We start from the raw sequence: 18,612 nt of genomic DNA, 5'->3' as shown, positions 1-18,612 counted from the left end.
ACTCTCTCTCCCCCTCCTCTGAAGGTGCTGACTCTCTCTCCCCCTCCTCTGAAGGTGCTGACTCTCTCTCCCCCTCCCCTGAAGGTGCTGACTCTCTCTCTCTCCCCTCCCCTGAAGGTGCTGACTCTCTCTCCCCCCTCCCCTGAAGGTGCTGACTCTCTCTCCCCCTCCCCTGAAGGTGCTGACTCTCTCTCCCCCTCCCCTGAAGGTGCTGACTCTCTCTCCCCCTCCCCTGAAGGTGCTGACTCTCTCTCTCACCCTCCCCTGAAGGTGCTGTCTCTCTCTCCCCCTCCCCTGAAGGTGCTGACTCTCTCTCCCCCTCCCCTGAAGGTGCTGACTCTCTCTCCCCCTCCCCTGAAGGTGCTGACTCTCTCTCCCCCTCCCCTGAAGGTGCTGACTCTCTCTCCCCCTCCCCTGAAGGTGCTGACTCTCTCTCCCCCTCCCCTGAAGGTGCTGACTCTCTCTCCCCCTCCCCTGAAGGTGCTGACTCTCTCTCCCCCTCCCCTGAAGGTGCTGACTCTCTCTCCCCCTCCCCTGAAGGTGCTGACTCTCTCTCCCCCTCCCCTGAAGGTGCTGACTCTCTCTCCCCTCCCCTCCCCTGAAGGTGCTGACTCTCTCTCCCCCTCCCCTGAAGGTGCTGACTCTCTCTCCCCCTCCCCTGAAGGTGCTGACTCTCTCTCCCCCTCCCCTGAAGGTGCTGAATCTCTCTCCCCCTCCCCTGAAGGTGCTGACTCTCTCTCCCCCTCCCCTGAAGGTGCTGACTCTCTCTCTCTCCCCTTCCCCTGAAGGTGCTGACTCTCTCTCTCCACCTCCGCTGAAGGTGCTGACTCTCTCTCTCTCCCCCTCCCCTGAAGGTGCTGACTCTCTCTCTCCACCTCCGCTGAAGGTGCTGACTCTCTCTCCCCCTCCCCTGAAGGTGCTGACTCTCTCTCTCTCCCCTCCCCTGAAGGTGCTGACTCTCTCTCCTCTCCCCCTCCCCTGAAGGTGCTGACTCTCTCTCCCCCTCCCCTGAAGGTGCTGACTCTCTCTCTCCCCCTCCCCTGAAGGTGCTGACTCTCTCTCTCTCCCCCTCCCCTGAAGGTGCTGACTCTCTCTCCCCCTCCCCTGAAGGTGCTGACTCTCTCTCTCCCCCTCCCCTGAAGGTGCTGACTCTCTCTCCCCCTCCCCTGAAGGTGCTGACTCTCTCTCCCCCTCCCCTGAAGGTGCTGACTCTCTCTCTCCCCCTCCCCTGAAGGTGCTGACTCTCTCTCTCCCCCTCCCCTGAAGGTGCTGACTCTCTCTCTCTCCTCCCCTGAAGGTGCTGACTCTCTCTCTCCCCTCCCCTGAAGGTGCTGACTCTCTCTCTCCCCCTCCCCTGAAGGTGCTGACTCTCTCTCTCCCCTCCCCTGAAGGTGCTGACTCTCTCTCTCCCCCTCCCCTGAAGGTGCTGACTCTCTCTCTCCCCTCCCCTGAAGGTGCTGACTCTCTCTCCCCCTCCCCTGAAGGTGCTGACTCTCTCTCCCCCTCCCCTGAAGGTGCTGACTCTCTCTCTCCCCTCCCCTGAAGGTGCTGACTCTCTCTCTCCCCTCCCCTGAAGGTGCTGACTCTCTCTCTCCCCTCCCCTGAAGGTGCTGACTCTCTCTCCTCCCCTCCCCTGAAGGTGCTGACTCTCTCTCTCTCCCCTCCCCTGAAGGTGCTGACTCTCTCTCCCCCTCCCCTGAAGGTGCTGACTCTCTCTCCCCCTCCCCTGAAGGTGCTGACTCTCTCTCCCCCTCCCCTGAAGGTGCTGACTCTCTCTCTCTCCCCTCCCCTGAAGGTGCTGACTCTCTCTCCCCCTCCCCTGAAGGTGCTGACTCTCTCTCTCCCCTCCCCTGAAGGTGCTGACTCTCTCTCCCCCTCCCCTGAAGGTGCTGACTCTCTCTCTCCCCCTCCCCTGAAGGTGCTGACTCTCTCTCCCCTCCCCTGAAGGTGCTGACTCTCTCTCTCCCCCTCCCCTGAAGGTGCTGACTCTCTCTCCCCCCTCCCCTGAAGGTGCTGACTCTCTCTCCCCCTCCCCTGAAGGTGCTGACTCTCTCTCTCTCCCCCTCCCCTGAAGGTGCTGACTCTCTCTCTCCCCCTCCCCTGAAGGTGCTGACTCTCTCTCCCTCTCCCCTGAAGGTGCTGACTCTCTCTCTCCCCCTCCCCTGAAGGTGCTGACTCTCTCTCTCCCCTCCCCTGAAGGTGCTGACTCTCTCTCCCCCTCCCCTGAAGGTGCTGACTCTCTCTCCCCCTCCCCTGAAGGTGCTGACTCTCTCTCCCCCTCCCCTGAAGGTGCTGACTCTCTCTCTCCCCTCCCCTGAAGGTGCTGACTCTCTCTCTCCCCTCCCCTGAAGGTGCTGACTCTCTCTCCCCTCCCCTGAAGGTGCTGACTCTCTCTCTCCCCTCCCCTGAAGGTGCTGACTCTCTCTCCCCCTCCCCTGAAGGTGCTGACTCTCTCTCCCCCTCCCCTGAAGGTGCTGACTCTCTCTCTCTCCCCTCCCCTGAAGGTGCTGACTCTCTCTCCCCCTCCCCTGAAGGTGCTGACTCTCTCTCCCCTCCCCTGAAGGTGCTGACTCTCTCTCTCTCTCCCCCTCCCCTCAAGGTGCTGACTCTCTCTATCTCTCTCTCTCTCCCCTCCCCTGAAGGTGCTGACTCTCTCTCTCTCCCCCTCCCCTGAAGGTGCTGACTCTCTCTCTCCCCTCCCCTGAAGGTGCTGACTCTCTCTCCCCTTCCCCTGAAGGTGCTGACTCTCTCTCCCCCTCCCCTGAAGGTGCTGACTCTCTCTCCCCCTCCCCTGAAGGTGCTGACTCTCTCTCCCCCTCCCCTGAAGGTGCTGACTCTCTCTCCCCCTCCCCTGAAGGTGCTGACTCTCTCTCCCCCTCCCCTGAAGGTGCTGACTCTCTCTCCCCCTCCCCTGAAGGTGCTGACTCTCTCTCTCTCCCCTCCCCTGAAGGTGCTGACTCTCTCTCCCCCTCCCCTGAAGGTGCTGACTCTCTCTCTCTCCCCTGAAGGTGCTGACTCTCTCTCTCCCCCTCCCCTGAAGGTGCTGACTCTCTCTCCCCCTCCCCTGAAGGTGCTGACTCTCTCTCCCCCTCCCCTGAAGGTGCTGACTCTCTCTCTCTCCCCCTCCCCTGAAGGTGCTGACTCTCTCTCTCCCCCCTCCCCTGAAGGTGCTGACTCTCTCTCCCCCTCCCCTGAAGGTGCTGACTCTCTCTCTCTCCCTCCCCTGAAGGTGCTGACTCTCTCTCCCCCTCCCCTGAAGGTGCTGACTCTCTCTCCCCCTCCCCTGAAGGTGCTGACTCTCTCTCCCCCTCCCCTGAAGGTGCTGACTCTCTCTCCCCCTCCCCTGAAGGTGCTGACTCTCTCTCCCCCTCCCCTGAAGGTGCTGACTCTCTCTCCCCCTCCCCTGAAGGTGCTGACTCTCTCTCCCCCTCCCCTGAAGGTGCTGACTCTCTCTCCCCCCTCCCCTGAAGGTGCTGACTCTCTCTCTCTCCCCTCCCCTGAAGGTGCTGACTCTCTCTCCCCCTCCCCTGAAGGTGCTGACTCTCTCTCCCCCTCCCCTGAAGGTGCTGACTCTCTCTCCCCCTCCCCTGAAGGTGCTGACTCTCTCTCTCCCCCTCCCCTGAAGGTGCTGACTCTCTCTCCCCCTCCCCTGAAGGTGCTGACTCTCTCTCCCTCTCCCTGAAGGTGCTGACTCTCTCTCTCCCCCTCCCCTGAAGGTGCTGACTCTCTCTCCCCCTCCCCTGAAGGTGCTGACTCTCTCTCTCTCCCCCTCCCCTGAAGGTGCTGACTCTCTCTCCCCCTCCCCTGAAGGTGCTGACTCTCTCTCTCCCTCCCCTGAAGGTGCTGACTCTCTCTCCCCCTCCCCTGAAGGTGCTGACTCTCTCTCCCCCTCCCCTGAAGGTGCTGACTCTCTCTCCCCCTCCCCTGAAGGTGCTGACTCTCTCTCCCCCTCCCCTGAAGGTGCTGACTCTCTCTCCCCCTCCCCTGAAGGTGCTGACTCTCTCTCTCCCCTCCCCTGAAGGTGCTGACTCTCTCTCCCCCTCCCCTGAAGGTGCTGACTCTCTCTCCCCCTCCCCTGAAGGTGCTGACTCTCTCTCCCCCTCCCCTGAAGGTGCTGACTCTCTCTCCTCCCCCTCCCCTGAAGGTGCTGACTCTCTCTCCCCTCCCCTGAAGGTGCTGACTCTCTCTCTCCCCCTCCCCTGAAGGTGCTGACTCTCTCTCCCCATCCCCTGAAGGTGCTGACTCTCTCTCTCTCCCCATCCCCTGAAGGTGCTGACTCTCTCTCCCCCTCCCCTGAAGGTGCTGACTCTCTCTCTCCCCCTCCCCTGAAGGTGCTGACTCTCTCTCCCCCTCCCCTGAAGGTGCTGACTCTCTCTCCCCCTCCCCTGAAGGTGCTGACTCTCTCTCCCCTCCCCTGAAGGTGCTGACTCTCTCTCTCTCCCTCCCCTGAAGGTGCTGACTCTCTCTCCCCCTCCCCTGAAGGTGCTGACTCTCTCTCCCCTCCCTGAAGGTGCTGACTCTCTCTCTCCTTCTCCCCTGAAGTTGCTCACTCTCTCTCTCTCTCTCCACCTCTCCCCTGAAGGTGCTGACTCTCTCTCCCCTCCCCTGAAGGTGCTGACTCTCTCTCTCCCCTCCCCTGAAGGTGCTGACTCTCTCTCCCCTCCCCTGAAGGTGCTGACTCTCTCTCCCCCTCCCTGAAGGTGCTGACTCTCTCTCTCTCCCCCTCCCCTGAAGGTGCTGACTCTCTCTCTCCCCTCCCCTGAAGGTGCTGACTCTCTCTCTCCCTCCCCTGAAGGTGCTGACTCTCTCTCCCCCTCCCCTGAAGGTGCTGACTCTCTCTCTCACCCTCCCCTGAAGGTGCTGACTCTCTCTCCCCCTCCCCTGAAGGTGCTGACTCTCTCTCCCCCTCCCCTGAAGGTGCTGACTCTCTCTCCCCTCCCCTGAAGGTGCTGACTCTCTCTCTCCCCCTCCCCTGAAGGTGCTGACTCTCTCCCTCCCCTGAAGGTGCTGACTCTCTCCCTCCCCTGAATGTGCTGACTCTCTCCCTCCCCTGAAGGTGCTGACTCTCTCCCTCCCCTGAAGGTGCTGACTCTCTCTCCCCCTCCCCTGAAGGTGCTGACTCTCTCCCTCCCCTGAAGGTGCTGACTCTCTCCCTCCCCTGAAGGTGCTGACTCTCTCTCCCCCTCCCCTGAAGGTGCTGACTCTCTCTCCCCTCCCCTGAAGGTGCTGACTCTCTCTCTCCCCCTCCCCTGAAGGTGCTGACTCTCTCTCTCCCCCTCCCCTGAAGGTGCTGACTCTCTCTCTCCCCTCCCCTGAAGTGCTGACTCTCTCTCCCCCTCCCCTGAAGGTGCTGACTCTCTCTCCCCCTCCCCTGAAGGTGCTGACTCTCTCTCCCCCTCCCTGAAGGTGCTGACTCTCTCTCTCCCCTCCCCTGAAGGTGCTGACTCTCTCTCTCCCCTCCCCTGAAGGTGCTGACTCTCTCTCTCCCCTCCCCTGAAGGTGCTGACTCTCTCTCCCCTCCCCTGAAGGTGCTGACTCTCTCTCCCCCTCCCCTGAAGGTGCTGACTCTCTCTCCCCCTCCCTGAAGGTGCTGACTCTCTCTCTCTCCCCCTCCCCTGAAGGTGCTGACTCTCTCTCCCCCTCCCCTGAAGGTGCTGACTCTCTCTCCCCCTCCCCTGAAGGTGCTGACTCTCTCTCCCCCTCCCCTGAAGGTGCTGACTCTCTCTCTCCCCTCCCCTGAAGGTGCTGACTCTCTCTCCCCCTCCCCTGAAGGTGCTGACTCTCTCTCTCCCCTCCCCTGAAGGTGCTGACTCTCTCTCCCCCTCCCCTGAAGGTGCTGACTCTCTCTCCCCCTCCCCTGAAGGTGCTGACTCTCTCTCTCCCCTCCCCTGAAGGTGCTGACTCTCTCTCTCCCCCTCCCTGAAGGTGCTGACTCTCTCTCTCCCTCCCCTGAAGGTGCTGACTCTCTCTCCCCCTCCCCTGAAGGTGCTGACTCTCTCTCCCCCTCCCCTGAAGGTGCTGACTCTCTCTCCCCCTCCCCTGAAGGTGCTGACTCTCTCTCTCCCCCTCCCCTGAAGGTGCTGACTCTCTCTCCCCCTCCCCTGAAGGTGCTGACTCTCTCTCTCCCCCTCCCCTGAAGGTGCTGACTCTCTCTCCCCCTCCCCTGAAGGTGCTGACTCTCTCTCCTCCCCTCCCCTGAAGGTGCTGACTCTCTCTCTCCCTCCCCTGAAGGTGCTGACTCTCTCTCTCCCCCCTCCCCTGAAGGTGCTGACTCTCTCTCCCCCCCCCTGAAGGTGCTGACTCTCTCTCCCCCTCCCCTGAAGGTGCTGACTCTCTCTCTCCCCCTCCCTGAAGGTGCTGACTCTCTCTCCCCCTCCCCTGAAGGTGCTGACTCTCTCTCCCCCTCCCCTGAAGGTGCTGACTCTCTCTCCCCCTCCCCTGAAGGTGCTGACTCTCTCTCCCCCTCCCCTGAAGGTGCTGACTCTCTCTCCCCCCCCCTGAAGGTGCTGACTCTCTCTCCCCCTCCCCTGAAGGTGCTGACTCTCTCTCCCCCTCCCCTGAAGGTGCTGACTCTCTCTCCCCCTCCCTGAAGGTGCTGACTCTCTCTCCCCTCCCCTGAAGGTGCTGACTCTCTCTCCCCCTCCCCTGAAGGTGCTGAATCTCTCTCTCTCCCCTGAAGGTGCTGACTCTCTCTCTCTCCGCAGAAGGTGCTGACTCTCTCTCCCCCTCCCCTGAAGGTGCTGACTCTCTCTCTCCCCCTCCCCTGAAGGTGCTGACTCTCTCTCCCCTCCCCTGAAAGTGCTGACTCTCTCTCTCTCCCCCTCCCTGAAGGTGCTGACTCTCTCTCCCCCTCCCCTGAAGGTGCTGACTCTCTCTCCCCTCCCCTGAAGGTGCTGACTCTCTCTCCCCCTCCCCTGAAGGTGCTGACTCTCTCTCCCCCTCCCTGAAGGTGCTGACTCTCTCTCCCCCCTCCCCTGAAGGTGCTGTCTCTCTCTCCCCTCCCCTGAAGGTGCTGACTCTCTCTCCCCTCCCCTGAAGGTGCTGACTCTCTCTCCCCTCCCCTGAAGGTGCTGACTCTCTCTGCCCCTCCCCTGAAGGTGCTGACTCTCTCTGCCCCTCCCCTGAAGGTGCTGACTCTCTCACCACCTCCCCTGAAGGTGCTGACTCGCTCTCTCCCCCTCCCCTGAAGGTGCAGACTCTCTCTGCCCCTCCCCTGAAGGTGCTGACTCTCTCTCTCCCCCCTCCCCTGAAGGTGCTGACTCTCTCTCCCCCTCTCCTGAAGGTGCTGACTCTCTCTCCCCCTCCCCTGAAGGTGCTCACTCTCTCTCCCCCTCCCCTGAAGGTGCTGACTCTCTCTCCCCCTCCCTGAAGGTGCTGACTCTCTCTCTCCCCTCCCCTGAAGGTGCTGACTCTCTCTCCCCCTCCCCTGAAGGTGCTGACTCTCTCTCTCCCCTCCCCTGAAGGTGCTGACTCTCTCTCCCCCTCCCCTGAAGGTGCTGACTCTCTCTCCCCTCCCCTGAAGGTGCTGACTCTCTCTCTCCCCTCCCCTGAAGGTGCTGACTCTCTCTCTCCCCCTCCCCTGAAGGTGCTGACTCTCTCTCCCCCTCCCCTGAAGGTGCTGACTCTCTCTCCCTCTCCCCTGAAGGTGCTGACTCTCTCTCCCCCTCCCCTGAAGGTGCTGACTCTCTCTCCCCCTCCCAAAAGGTGCTGACTCTCTCTCCCCCTCCCCTGAAGTTGCTGACTCTCTCTCCCCCTCCCCTGAAGGTGCTGACTCTCTCTCCCCCTCCTGAAGGTGCTGACTCTCTCTCCCCCCTCCCTGAAGGTGCTGACTCTCTCTCCCCCTCCCCTGAAGGTGCTGACTCTCTCTCCCCCTCCCCTGAAGGTGCTGACTCTCTCTCCCCCTCCTGAAGGTGCTGACTCTCTCTCTCTCCCCCTGAAGGTGCTGACTCTCTCTCCCCCTCCCCTGAAGGTGCTGACTCTCTCTCCCCCTCCCCTGAAGGTGCTGACTCTCTCTCCCCCTCCCCTGAAGGTGCTGACTCTCTCTCCGCACCCCTGAAGGTGCTGACTCTCTCTCCCCCTCCCCTGAAGGTGCTGACTCTCTCTCCCCTTCCCCTGAAGGTGCTGACTCTCTCTCCCCCTCCCCTGAAGGTGCTGACTCTCTCTCTCCCCTCCCCTGAAGGTGCTGACTCTCTCTCCCCTCCCTGAAGGTGCTGACTCTCTCTCCCCCCTCCCCTGAAGGTGCTGACTCTCTCTCCCCCTCCCCTGAAGGTGCTGACTCTCTCTCTCTCCCCCTCCCCTGAAGGTGCTGACTCTCTCTCCCCCTCCCCTGAAGGTGCTGACTCTCTATCCGCTCCCCTGAAGGTGCTGACTCTCTCTCCCCTCCCCTGAAGGTGCTGACTCTCTCTCTCTCCCCCTCCCCTGAAGGTGCTGACTCTCTCTCCCCCTCCCCTGAAGGTGCTGACTCTCTCTTCCCCTCCCCTGAAGGTGCTGACTCTCTCTCCCCCTCCCCTGAAGGTGCTGACTCTCTCTCCCCCTCCCCTGAAGGTGCTGACTCTCTCTCCCCCTCCCCTGAAGGTGCTGACTCTCTCTCCCCCTCCCCTGAAGGTGCTGACTCTCTCTCCCCCTCCCCTGAAGGTGCTGACTCTCTCTCCCCCTCCCCTGAAGGTGCTGACTCTCTCTCCCCCTCCCCTGAAGGTGCTGACTCTCTCTCTCCCCCTCCCTGAAGGTGCTGACTCTCTCTCTCCCCTCCCCTGAAGGTGCTGACTCTCTCTCTCCCCCTCCCCTGAAGGTGCTGACTCTCTCTCTCCCCTCCCCTGAAGGTGCTGACTCTCTCTCTCCCTCCCTGAAGGTGCTGACTCTCTCTCCCCCTCCCCTGAAGGTGCTGACTCTCTCTCCCCCTCCCCTGAAGGTGCTGACTCTCTCTCTCCCCCCTCCCCTGAAGGTGCTGACTCTCTCTCCCCCTCCCCTGAAGGTGCTGACTCTCTCTCTCCCCCTCCCCCTCCCCTGAAGGTGCTGACTCTCTCTCTCCCCCCCTCCCCTGAAGGTGCTGACTCTCTCTCCCCCTCCCCTGAAGGTGCTGACTCTCTCTCTCCCCTCCCCTGAAGGTGCTGACTCTCTCTCCCCCTCCCCTGAAGGTGCTGACTCTCTCTCCCCCTCCCCTGAAGGTGCTGACTCTCTCTCCCCTCCCCTGAAGGTGCTGACTCTCTCTCTCCCCTCCCCTGAAGGTGCTGACTCTCTCTCCCCCTCCCCTGAAGGTGCTGACTCTCTCTCTCTCTCTCCCTCTCTCTCCCCCTCCCCTGAAGGTGCTGACTCTCTCTCTCTCCCCTTCCCCTGAAGGTGCTGACTCTCTCTCTCTCCCCCTCCCCTGAAGGTGCTGACTCTCTCTACCCCTCCCCTGAAGGTGCTGACTCTCTCTCCCCCTCCCTGAAGGTGCTGACTCTCTCTCTCTCCCCCCCCTGAAGGTGCTGACTCTCTCTCCCCCTCCCCTGAAGGTGCTGACTCTCTCTCCCCCTCCCCTGAAGGTGCTGACTCTCTCTCCCCCTCCCCTGAAGGTGCTGACTCTCTCTCCCCCCTCCCCTGAAGGTGCTGACTCTCTCTCCCCCTCCCCTGAAGGTGCTGACTCTCTCTCCCCCCCCCTGAAGGTGCTGACTCTCTCTCCCCCTCCCCTGAAGGTGCTGACTCTCTCTCTCCCCCTCCCCTGAAGGTGCTGACTCTCTCTCCCCCCCCCCCTGAAGGTGCTGACTCTCTCTCCCCCCTCCCCTGAAGGTGCTGACTCTCTCTCCCCCCTCCCCTGAAGGTGCTGACTCTCTCTCTCCCCTCCCCTGAAGGTGCTGACTCTCTCTCCCCCTCCCCTGAAGGTGCTGACTCTCTCTCCCCCTCCCCTGAAGGTGCTGACTCTCTCTCTCCCCCTCCCCTGAAGGTGCTGACTCTCTCTCCCCCTCCCCTGAAGGTGCTGACTCTCTCTCTCCCCTCCCCTGAAGGTGCTGACTCTCTCTCCCCCTCCCTGAAGGTGCTGACTCTCTCTCCCCCTCCCCTGAAGGTGCTGACTCTCTCTCTCCCCCCTCCCTGAAGGTGCTGACTCTCTCTCCCCTCCCCTGAAGGTGCTGACTCTCTCTCTCCCCCCTCCCCTGAAGGTGCTGACTCTCTCTCCCCTCCCCTGAAGGTGCTGACTCTCTCTCTCTCTCCCCTGAAGGTGCTGACTCTCTCTCCCCCTCCCCTGAAGGTGCTGACTCTCTCTCTCCCCCCCCCCCTGAAGGTGCTGACTCTCTCTCTCCCCCTCCCCTGAAGGTGCTGACTCTCTCTCCCCTTCTTCCTCCCCTGAAGGTGCTGACTCTCTCTCTCCCCTCCCCTGAAGGTGCTGACTCTCTCTCCCCTTCCTTGAAGTTGCTGACTCTCTCTCTCCCTCCCCTGAAGGTGCTGACTCTCTCTCCTCCCCCTCCCCTGAAGGTGCTGACTCTCTCTCCCCCTCCCCTGAAGGTGCTGACTCTCTCTCCCCCCCCCCTGAAGGTGCTGACTCTCTCATCTCCCTCCCCTGAAGGGTGCTGACTCTCTCTCTCCTCCCCTGAAGGTCTGACTCTCTCTCCCCCCTCTCCCTGAAGGTGCTGACTCTCTCTCCCCCTCCCCTGAAGGTGCTGACTCTCTCTCCTCCCCCTCCCCTGAAGGTCTGACTCTCCTCCCCCTCCCCTGAAGGGTGCTGACTCTCTCTCTCCTCCCCTCCCCTGAAGGTGCTGACTCTCCCCTCCCCTCCCCTGAAGGTGCTGACTCTCTCTCCCCCTCCCCTGAAGGTGCTGACTCTCTCTCCCCCTCCCCTGAAGGTGCTGACTCTCTCTCCCCCCTCCCCTGAAGGGCTGACTCTCTCTCCCCTCCCCTGAAGGTGCTGACTCTCTCTCCCCCTCCCTGAAGGTGCTGACTCTCTCTCTCCCCTCCCTGAAGGTGCTGACTCTCTCTCTCTCTCTCCCCTGAAGGTGCTGACTCTCTCTCCCCTCCCCTGAAGGTGCTGACTCTCTCTCCCCCTCCCCTGAAGGTGCTGACTCTCTCTCCCCTCCCCTGAAGGTGCTGACTCTCTCTCTCTCCCCCTCCCCTGAAGGTGCTGACTCTCTCTCTCCCTCCCCTGAAGGTGCTGACTCTCTCTCCCCCTCCCCTGAAGGGTGCTGACTCTCTCTCCCCCTCCCCTGAAGGGGCTGACTCTCTCCTCCCCCTCCCCTGAAGGTGCTGACTCTCTCTCTCTCCCCCTCCCCTGAAGGTGCTGACTCTCTCTCTCCCCCTCCCCTGAAGGTGCTGACTCTCTCTCTCTCCCCCTCCCCTGAAGGTGCTGACTCTCTCTCCCCCTCCCCTGAAGGTGCTGACTCTCTCTCTCCCCCTCCCCTGAAGGTGCTGACTCTCTCTCTCCCCCTCCCCTGAAGGTGCTGACTCTCTCTCCCCCTCCCCTGAAGGTGCTGACTCTCTCTCCCCCTCCCCTGAAGGTGCTGACTCTCTCTCCTCCCCCTCCCCTGAAGGTGCTGACTCTCTCTCTCCCTCCCCTGAAGGTGCTGACTCTCTCTCTCTCCCCTCCCCTGAAGGTGCTGACTCTCTCTCCCCTCCCCTGAAGGTGCTGACTCTCTCTCCCCCTCCCCTGAAGGTGCTGACTCTCTCTCCCCTCCCCTGAAGGGTGCTGACTCTCTCTCCCCCTCCCCTGAAGGTGCTGACTCTCTCTCCCCCTCCCCTGAAGGTGCTGACTCTCTCTCCCCCTCCCTCCCCTGGTGCTGACTCTCTCTCCCCTCCCCTCCCTGGGTGCTGACTCTCTCTCCCCCTCCCCTGAAGGTGCTGACTCTCTCTCCCCCTCCCCTGAAGGTGCTGACTCTCTCTCCCCCTCCCCTGAAGGTGCTGACTCCTCTCTCCCCTCCCCTAAGGCGGAATCTCTCTCCCTCCCTGAAGGTGCTGACTCTCTCCCCCTCCCCTGAAGGTGCTGACTCTCTCTCCCCCTCCCTGAAGGGGCTGACTCTCTCTCCCCCTCCCCTGAAGGTGCTGACTCTCTCTCCCCCTTCCCCTGAAGATGCTGACTCTCTCTCTCCCCCTCCCCTGAAGGTGCTGACTCCTCTCTCCCCCTCCCCTGAAGGTGCTGACTCTCTCCTCCCCCCTCCCCTGAAGGTGCTGACTCTCTCTCCCCCTCCCCTGAAGCTGCTGACTCTCTCTCCCCCTCCCCCTGAAGGTGCTGACTCTCTCTCCCCCTCCCCTGAAGGTGCTGACTCTCTCTCCCCCTCCCCTGAAGGTGCTGACTCTCTCTCTCCCCCTCCCCTGAAGGTGCTGAATCTCTCTCCCCTCCCCTGAAGGTGCTGACTCTCTCTCCCCCTCCCCTGAAGGTGCTGACTCTCTCTCCCCCTCCCCTGAAGGTGCTGACTCTCTCTCTCTCCCCCTCCCCTGAAGGTGCTGACTCTCTCTCCCCCTCCCCTGAAGGTGCTGACTCTCTCTCTCCCCCTCCCCTGAAGGTGCTGACTCTCTCTCTCCCCCTCCCCTGAAGGTGCTGACTCTCTCTCCCCCTCCTCTGAAGGTGCAGACTCTCTCTCCCACTCCTCGGAAGGTGCAGACCCTCTCTCCCCCTCCCCTGAAGGTGCTGACTCTCTCTCTCTCCCCCCTCCCCTGAAGGTGCTGACTCTCTCTCTCTCCCCCTCCCCTGAAGGTGCTGACTCTCTCTCCCCCTCCCCTGAAGGTGCTGACTCTCTCTCCCCCTCCCCTGAAGGTGCAGACTCTCTCTCCCCCCTCCCCTGAAGGTGCTGACTCTCTCTCTCCCCTCCCCTGAAGGTGCTGACTCTCTCTCTCCCTCCCTCTGAAGGTGCTGACTCTCTCTCTCCCCCTCCCCTGAAGGTGCTGACTCTCTCTCCCCCCTCCCCTGAAGGTGCTGACTCTCTCTCCCCCTCCCCTGAAGGTGCTGACTCTCTCTCTCTCCCCCTCCCCTGAAGGTGCTGACTCTCTCTCCCCCTCCCCTGAAGGTGCTGACTCTCTCTCCCCCTCCCCTGAAGGTGCTGACTCTCTCTCCCCCTCCCCTGAAGGTGCTGACTCTCTCTCCCCCTCCCCTGAAGGTGCTGACTCTCTCTCACCCCTCCCCTGAAGGTGCTGACTCTCTCTCTCCCCCTCCCCTGAAGGTGCTGACTCTCTCTCTCTCCCCCTCCCCTGAAGGTGCTGACTCTCTCTCTCCCCCTCCCCTGAAGGTGCTGACTCTCTCTCCCCCTCCCCTGAAGGTGCTGACTCTCTCTCCCCTCCCCCTCCCCTGAAGGTGCTGACTCTCTCTCCCCTCCCCTGAAGGTGCTGACTTCTCTCTCCCCCTCCCCTGAAGGTGCTGACTTCTCTCCCCCTCCCCTGAAGGTGCTGACTCTCTCTCTCTCTCCCCTGAAGGTGCTGACTCTCTCTCCCCCTCCCCTGAAGGTGCTGACTCTCTCTCCCCCTCCCCTGAAGGTGCTGACTTTCTCTCCCCCTCCCCTGAAGGTGCTGACTCTCTCTCCCCCTCCCCTGAAGGTGCTGACTCTCTCTCCCCCTCCCCTGAAGGTGCTGACTCTCTCTCCCCCTCCCCTGAAGGTGCTGACTCTCTCTCTCCCCCTCCCCTGAAGGTGCTGACTCTCTCTCTCCCCCCTCCCCTGAAGGTGCTGACTCTCTCTCTCTCCCCCTCCCCTGAAGGTGCTGACTCTCTCTCTCTCCCCCTCCCCTGAAGGTGCTGACTCTCTCTCCCCCTCCCCTGAAGGTGCTGACTCTCTCTCCCCCTCCTCTGAAGGTGCTGACTCTCTCTCCCCCTCCCCTGAAGGTGCTGACTGTCTCTCTCTCCCCTCCCCTGAAGGTGCTTACTCTCTCTCTCCCCTCCCCTGAAGGTGCTGACTCTCTCTCTCTCCCCCTCCCCTGAAGGTGCTGACTCTCTCTCCCCCCTCCCCTGAAGGTGCTGACTCTCTCTCCCCCTCCCCTGAAGGTGCTGACTCTCTCTCCTCCTCCCCTGAAGGTGCTGACTCTCTCTCCTCCTCCCCTGAAGGTGCTGACTCTCTCTCCCCCTCCCTGAAGGTGCTGACTCGCTCTCCCCCATCCCTGAAGGTGCTGACTCTCTCTCCTCCTCCCCTGAAGGTGCTGACTCTCTCTCCCCCTCCCCTGAAGGTGCTGACTCTCTCTCTCTCCCCCTCCCCTGAAGGTGCTGACTCTCTCTCTCTCTCCCTCCCCTGAAGGTGCTGACTCTCTCTCCCCCTCCCCTGAAGGTGCTGACTCTCTCTCCCCCTCCCCTGAAGGTGCTGACTCTCTCTCCCCCTCCCCTGAAGGTGCTGACTCTCTCTCTCTCCCTCTCCCCTGAAGGTGCTGACTCTCTCTCCCCCTCCCCTGAAGGTGCTGACTCCCTCTCCCCCTCCCCTGAAGGTGCTGACTCTCTCTCCCCCTCCCCTGAAGGTGCTGACTCTCTCTCCCCCTCCCCTGAAGGTGCTGACTCTCTCTCCCCCTCCCCTGAAGGTGCTGACTCTCTCTCTCTCCCCCTCCCCTGAAGGTGCTGACTCTCTCTCCCCCTCCCCTGAAGGTGCTGACTCTCTCTCCCCCTCCCCTGAAGGTGCTGACTCTCTCTCTCCCCCTCCCCTGAAGGTGCTGACTCTCTCTCCCCCTCCCCTGAAGGTGCTGACTCTCTCTCCCCCTCCCCTGAAGGTGCTGACTCTCTCTCTCTCCCCCTCCCCTGAAGGTGCTGACTCTCTCTCTCCCTCCCCTGAAGGTTTAGGGTTAGGGTTGGGGTTAGAGTTGGGTGTTAGGGTTTAGGGTTGGGGTTTAGGGTTTAGGGTTGGAGTTAGGGCTGGGGTTAGCGGTGGTGTCTAGGGTTCGTGTTAGGATTTGGGTTAGGGTTCGGGTTTGGGTTAGGGTTAGGTTTAGGGTTAGGGTTAGAGTTGGGGGTTAGGGTTTATGGTTGGAGTTTGGGTTGGGTTAGGGCTTGCTTTAGGGGTGGGGGTTTGGTTTAGGTTTAAGGTTAGGGTTAGGGTTAGGGTTAGTTTTAGGGTTAGGGTTAGGGGTTAGGTGTTAGGATTAGGAGCTAGGGTTAGGGTTAGGGTTTAGGGTTACGTGTTAGGGGTTCGGGTTAGGGTTAGTGTTAGGGCTTAGGGTTAGGGTTAGGGTTAGGGTTAGTGTTAGGGTTGCAATAGCGCCTGATTTCTGCAGCTTTGTTCTGACACAATTTCTCTTCTGTTTATATCGCAGAGAAATGGCAGAAACAGGTCAGAACATTGTCAAACTGATAACATTCTGGGAATACAGGGCAGCTCTTCCCGAGCATCTGGTTCAGTTCCATTCGGGATATAAAGGAGCATGTTTGAAACATCTTCAGTGTCCAGACCCTGGGCATGGTTCCTGCTCCCTCGGCACAAGCGGGAATCCGAGAAACACATCCCAGCGGGAAAGGGAAGAGCGGGAGAAGCTTCTGAAGGTTGGGTTAGGGATAGGGTTAGGGTTAGGGTTAGGGGTTAGGGTTAGTGTTAGGGTTAGGGTTTAGGGTTAGGGTTAGTGTTAGAGTTTAGGGTTAGGGTTAATGGTTAGGGTTATGGTTATGGTTAGGGGTTAGGGTTAGGGTTAGTGGTTAGGGTTATGGTTATGGTTAGGGGTTAGGGTTAGGGTTAGGGTTTAGGGTTAGGGTTAGTGTTAGAGTTTAGGGTTAGGGTTAATGGTTAGGGTTATGGTTATGGTTAGGGGTTAGGGTTAGTGGTTAGGGTTATGGTTATGGTTAGGGGTTAGGGTTAGGGTTAGGGTTAGGGTTAGGGTTTAGGGTTAGGGTTAGTGTTAGGGTTAGGGTTAGGGATAGGGTTAGGGTTATGGTTAGGGGTTAGGGTTAGGGTTAGGGGTTAGGGTTAGGGTTAGTGTTAGGGTTTAGGGTTAGGGTTAGTGGTTTGGGTTATGGTTAGGGGTTACGTTTTTGAGTTAGGGTTTAGGGTTATGGTTAGGGGTTAGGGTTATGGTTAGTGGTTAGGTGTTAGGGTTTAGGGTTAGGCGTTAAGTGTTAGGGTTAGGGTTAGGGTTTGGCTTAGGGGTTAGCTTTAGTGTTACGGGTTAGGGGTTAGGGTTTAGGGTTAGGCATTAACTGTTAGGGTTAGGCTTAGCTGTTGGGGCTTAGGGTTAGGCTTAGTGTTAGGCCTCGGTGTTAGGGTTAGTGTTAGTGTTTGGGGTTCGTGTTAGGGTGTGGGTTAGGGTTAGGGGTTAGGGTTAGGGTTAGGGTTAGGTTTAGGTTTAGGGGTTAGGGTTAGTGTTAGGCATTAGGGTTTGGGTTCGGTTGACGGGTTAGGTTTAGGGTTAGGTTTAGGTTGAGGGGTTAAGTTTAGGCTTAGGGTTAGGGTTAGGTTGAGGGGTTAGTGTTAACAGGAGCGGCTATAGGCGGTGATGATGGGTTAGGTTTAGGGTTAGGGTTAGTGTTAGGGTTGTGGTTAGGGTTAGGGTTAGGGTTAGGGTTTAGGGTTAGGGTTAGGGTTAGATTAGGGTTAGGGTTAGGTTGAGGGGTTAGGTTTAGGTTTAGGATTAGGGTTAAGGTTAAGGTTAGGGTTAGGGTTAGATTGAGTGGTTAGGGTTAGGGATTAGGGTTAGGTGTTAGGTGTTAGGGTTAGGGTTAGGGTCTGGGTCTGGGTTAGGGTTAGGGTTAGGGGTTAAGGTTAGGGTTAGGGTTAGATTGAGTGGTTAGGGTTAGGGATTAGGGTTAGGTGTTAGGTGTTAGTGTTAGGGTTAGGGTCTGGGTCTGGGTTAGGGTTAGGGTTAGGGGTTAGGGTTAGGGTTAGGGTTTAGGTTTAGGGTTAGGGTTAGGGTTAGGGTCTGGGTTAAGAGGAGCAGCTACAGGCGGAGATGATGAGATATCGCACCGGGATCCAGCGGCAGTGTCGCTCCCGGTCCCACTGTGGGCAGTATCAGCTCAGCTGGGTTTTGCTGATGCATTTGTTTTGTTTGCAGGTCAATCCCACCGGGATGGAGCAGGAATGAACCCTGGAACCCGGCCCCTCCCTAATGAAGCGGGTCCCCAGGTCCCTCCAGCTCTAGGTGACCGGATACCGGCTCCTGTCCTGAAGCCACAGCTCAAACCACCTCCAGCCCTTCCGGCTGACCCAGTGTGGGGCTGACCTCGGCTCATCCCACCCGGCGGTGTACGGGGCCCCCTCACTGACCCTGGGCACTGGCTCCGGCCCCGGGAACCGCGGAGACATAAAGTCCGGGTCCAAGTCTCTCGCCAGCTTCAGCCGCAGGGTCACCTCGTCCAGGTCACTGTCCTTGGGGTCCAGCTCGGGGTCCGGCCGCTCCCACAGCTCCAAGAGCGGCGGGTGCTGAGTGGCCGCGGGCCGGAGCTGGAGGTAATGCTGACCACTCACTGACCGGCTCCAGAGACCCAGGTACAGAGTCAGCATCAACCCCGCAACTGGGGCCCCAAGTCCGGGGCTCGTTCCGCTTCTCCTCCTCCTCCCCTCCCTCCTCCACCCCCTCCCCTCCCTCCTCCCTCCACCACCCCCTCCCCTCCCTCCTCCACTCCCTCCTCCTCCTCCTCCCCTCCCCTCCTCCTCCACCCCCTCCTCCAATCCCTCCTCCACCTCCTCCTCCACTCCCTCCTCCTCCTCCCTCCTCCACTCCCTCCTCCTCCCCCTCCCCTCCTCCTCCACCTCCCTCCTCCACTCCCTCCCCCTCGCTCCTCCTCCTCCTCCACCTCCTCTCCTCCTCCACCCCTCCTTCACTCCCTCCTCCACCCCCTCATCCACTCCCTCCTCCTCCTCCCTCCTCCACTCCCTCCTCCTCCTCCCCTTCCCTCCTCCTCCACCCCCTCCTCCACTCCCTCCTCCACCCCCTCCTCCACTCCCTCCTCCTCCTCCCTCCTCCACTCCCTCCTCCTCCTCCTCCCCCTCCTCCTCCTCCTCCACCTCCCCTCCTCCTCCACCCCCTCCTCCACTCCCTCCTCCACCCCCTCCTCCACCCCTCCTCCTCCTCCTCCACTCCCTCCCCTCCCTCCTCCACTCCCTCCTCCTCCTCCTCCCTCCCCCTCCCTCCTCCTCCTCCTCCACCTCCCCTCCCCTCCACCTCCCTCCTCCACTCCCTCCCCCTCCCTCCTCCTGCTCCACCTCCCCTCCTCCTCCACCCCCTCCCCTCCCTCCTCCACTCCCTCCTCCTCCCTCCTCCACCTCCCTCCTCCACTCCCTCCCCCACCCTCCTCCTCCTCCTCCACCTCCCCTCCTCCTCCACCCCCTCCCCTCCCTCCTCCACCTCCTCCACCTACCTCCTCCACCCCCTCCCCTCCCTCCTCCACTCCCTCCTCCCCTCCCTCCTCCTCCCCTCCCTCCCCATCCCCTCCTCCTCCCTCCTCTATCTCCTCCTCCTCCCTCCTCCACCCCCTCCCCTCCCTCCTCCACTTACTCCTCCCCTCCCTCCCCCTCCCTCCTCCTCCTCCTCCACCTCCCCTCCCCTTCCACCTCCCTCCTCCACTCCCTCCCCCTCCCTCCTCCTCCACCTCTCCTCCTCCTCCACCCCTCCCCTCCCTCCTCCATCTCCTCCACCTCCCTCCTCCACCCCCTCCACTCCCTCCTCCATCTCCTGCACCTCCCTCCTCCACCCCCTCCCCCTCCACCTCCCTCCTCCACTCCCTCCCCTCCCTCCTCCTCCTCCTCCACCTCCCTCCTC

The 18,612-nt window shown here is 61.3% G+C and overlaps 1 protein-coding gene across 1 annotated transcript; it reads right to left on the bottom strand.

Annotated features, from left to right (window-relative positions):
- Positions 1-16,775: 16,775 nt before the first annotated feature.
- Positions 16,776-17,354, bottom strand: LOC121293691 (noggin-like). Its single transcript, XM_041216860.1, has 2 exons — positions 17,118-17,354; positions 16,776-16,850 (listed from the first exon to the last, which is right to left on the bottom strand). Exons 1-2 carry the CDS (start codon positions 17,352-17,354, stop codon positions 16,776-16,778), a joined length of 312 nt encoding a protein of 103 aa, XP_041072794.1.
- Between the last annotated feature and the right edge of the window lie 1,258 nt (positions 17,355-18,612).

This window comes from Carcharodon carcharias, chromosome 22 (assembly GCF_017639515.1).
Source record: "Carcharodon carcharias isolate sCarCar2 chromosome 22, sCarCar2.pri, whole genome shotgun sequence".
In the NCBI taxonomy this organism is placed as follows: Eukaryota; Metazoa; Chordata; class Chondrichthyes; order Lamniformes; family Lamnidae; genus Carcharodon; species Carcharodon carcharias.
This window is presented reverse-complemented; position numbering and strand designations above follow the sequence as displayed.

Excerpts from the sequence above, each read along its gene's own strand:
- LOC121293691 (XM_041216860.1), bottom strand. The coding sequence starts at position 17,354 with ATGCTGACTCTGTACCTGGGTCTCTGGAGCCGGTCAGTGAGTGGTCAG. Across the intron at positions 16,851-17,117 it reads GGCCGGAGCCAGTGCCCAGG|TGGGACCGGGAGCGACACTG; the intron begins GTCAGTGAGGGG and ends TACTGCCCACAG.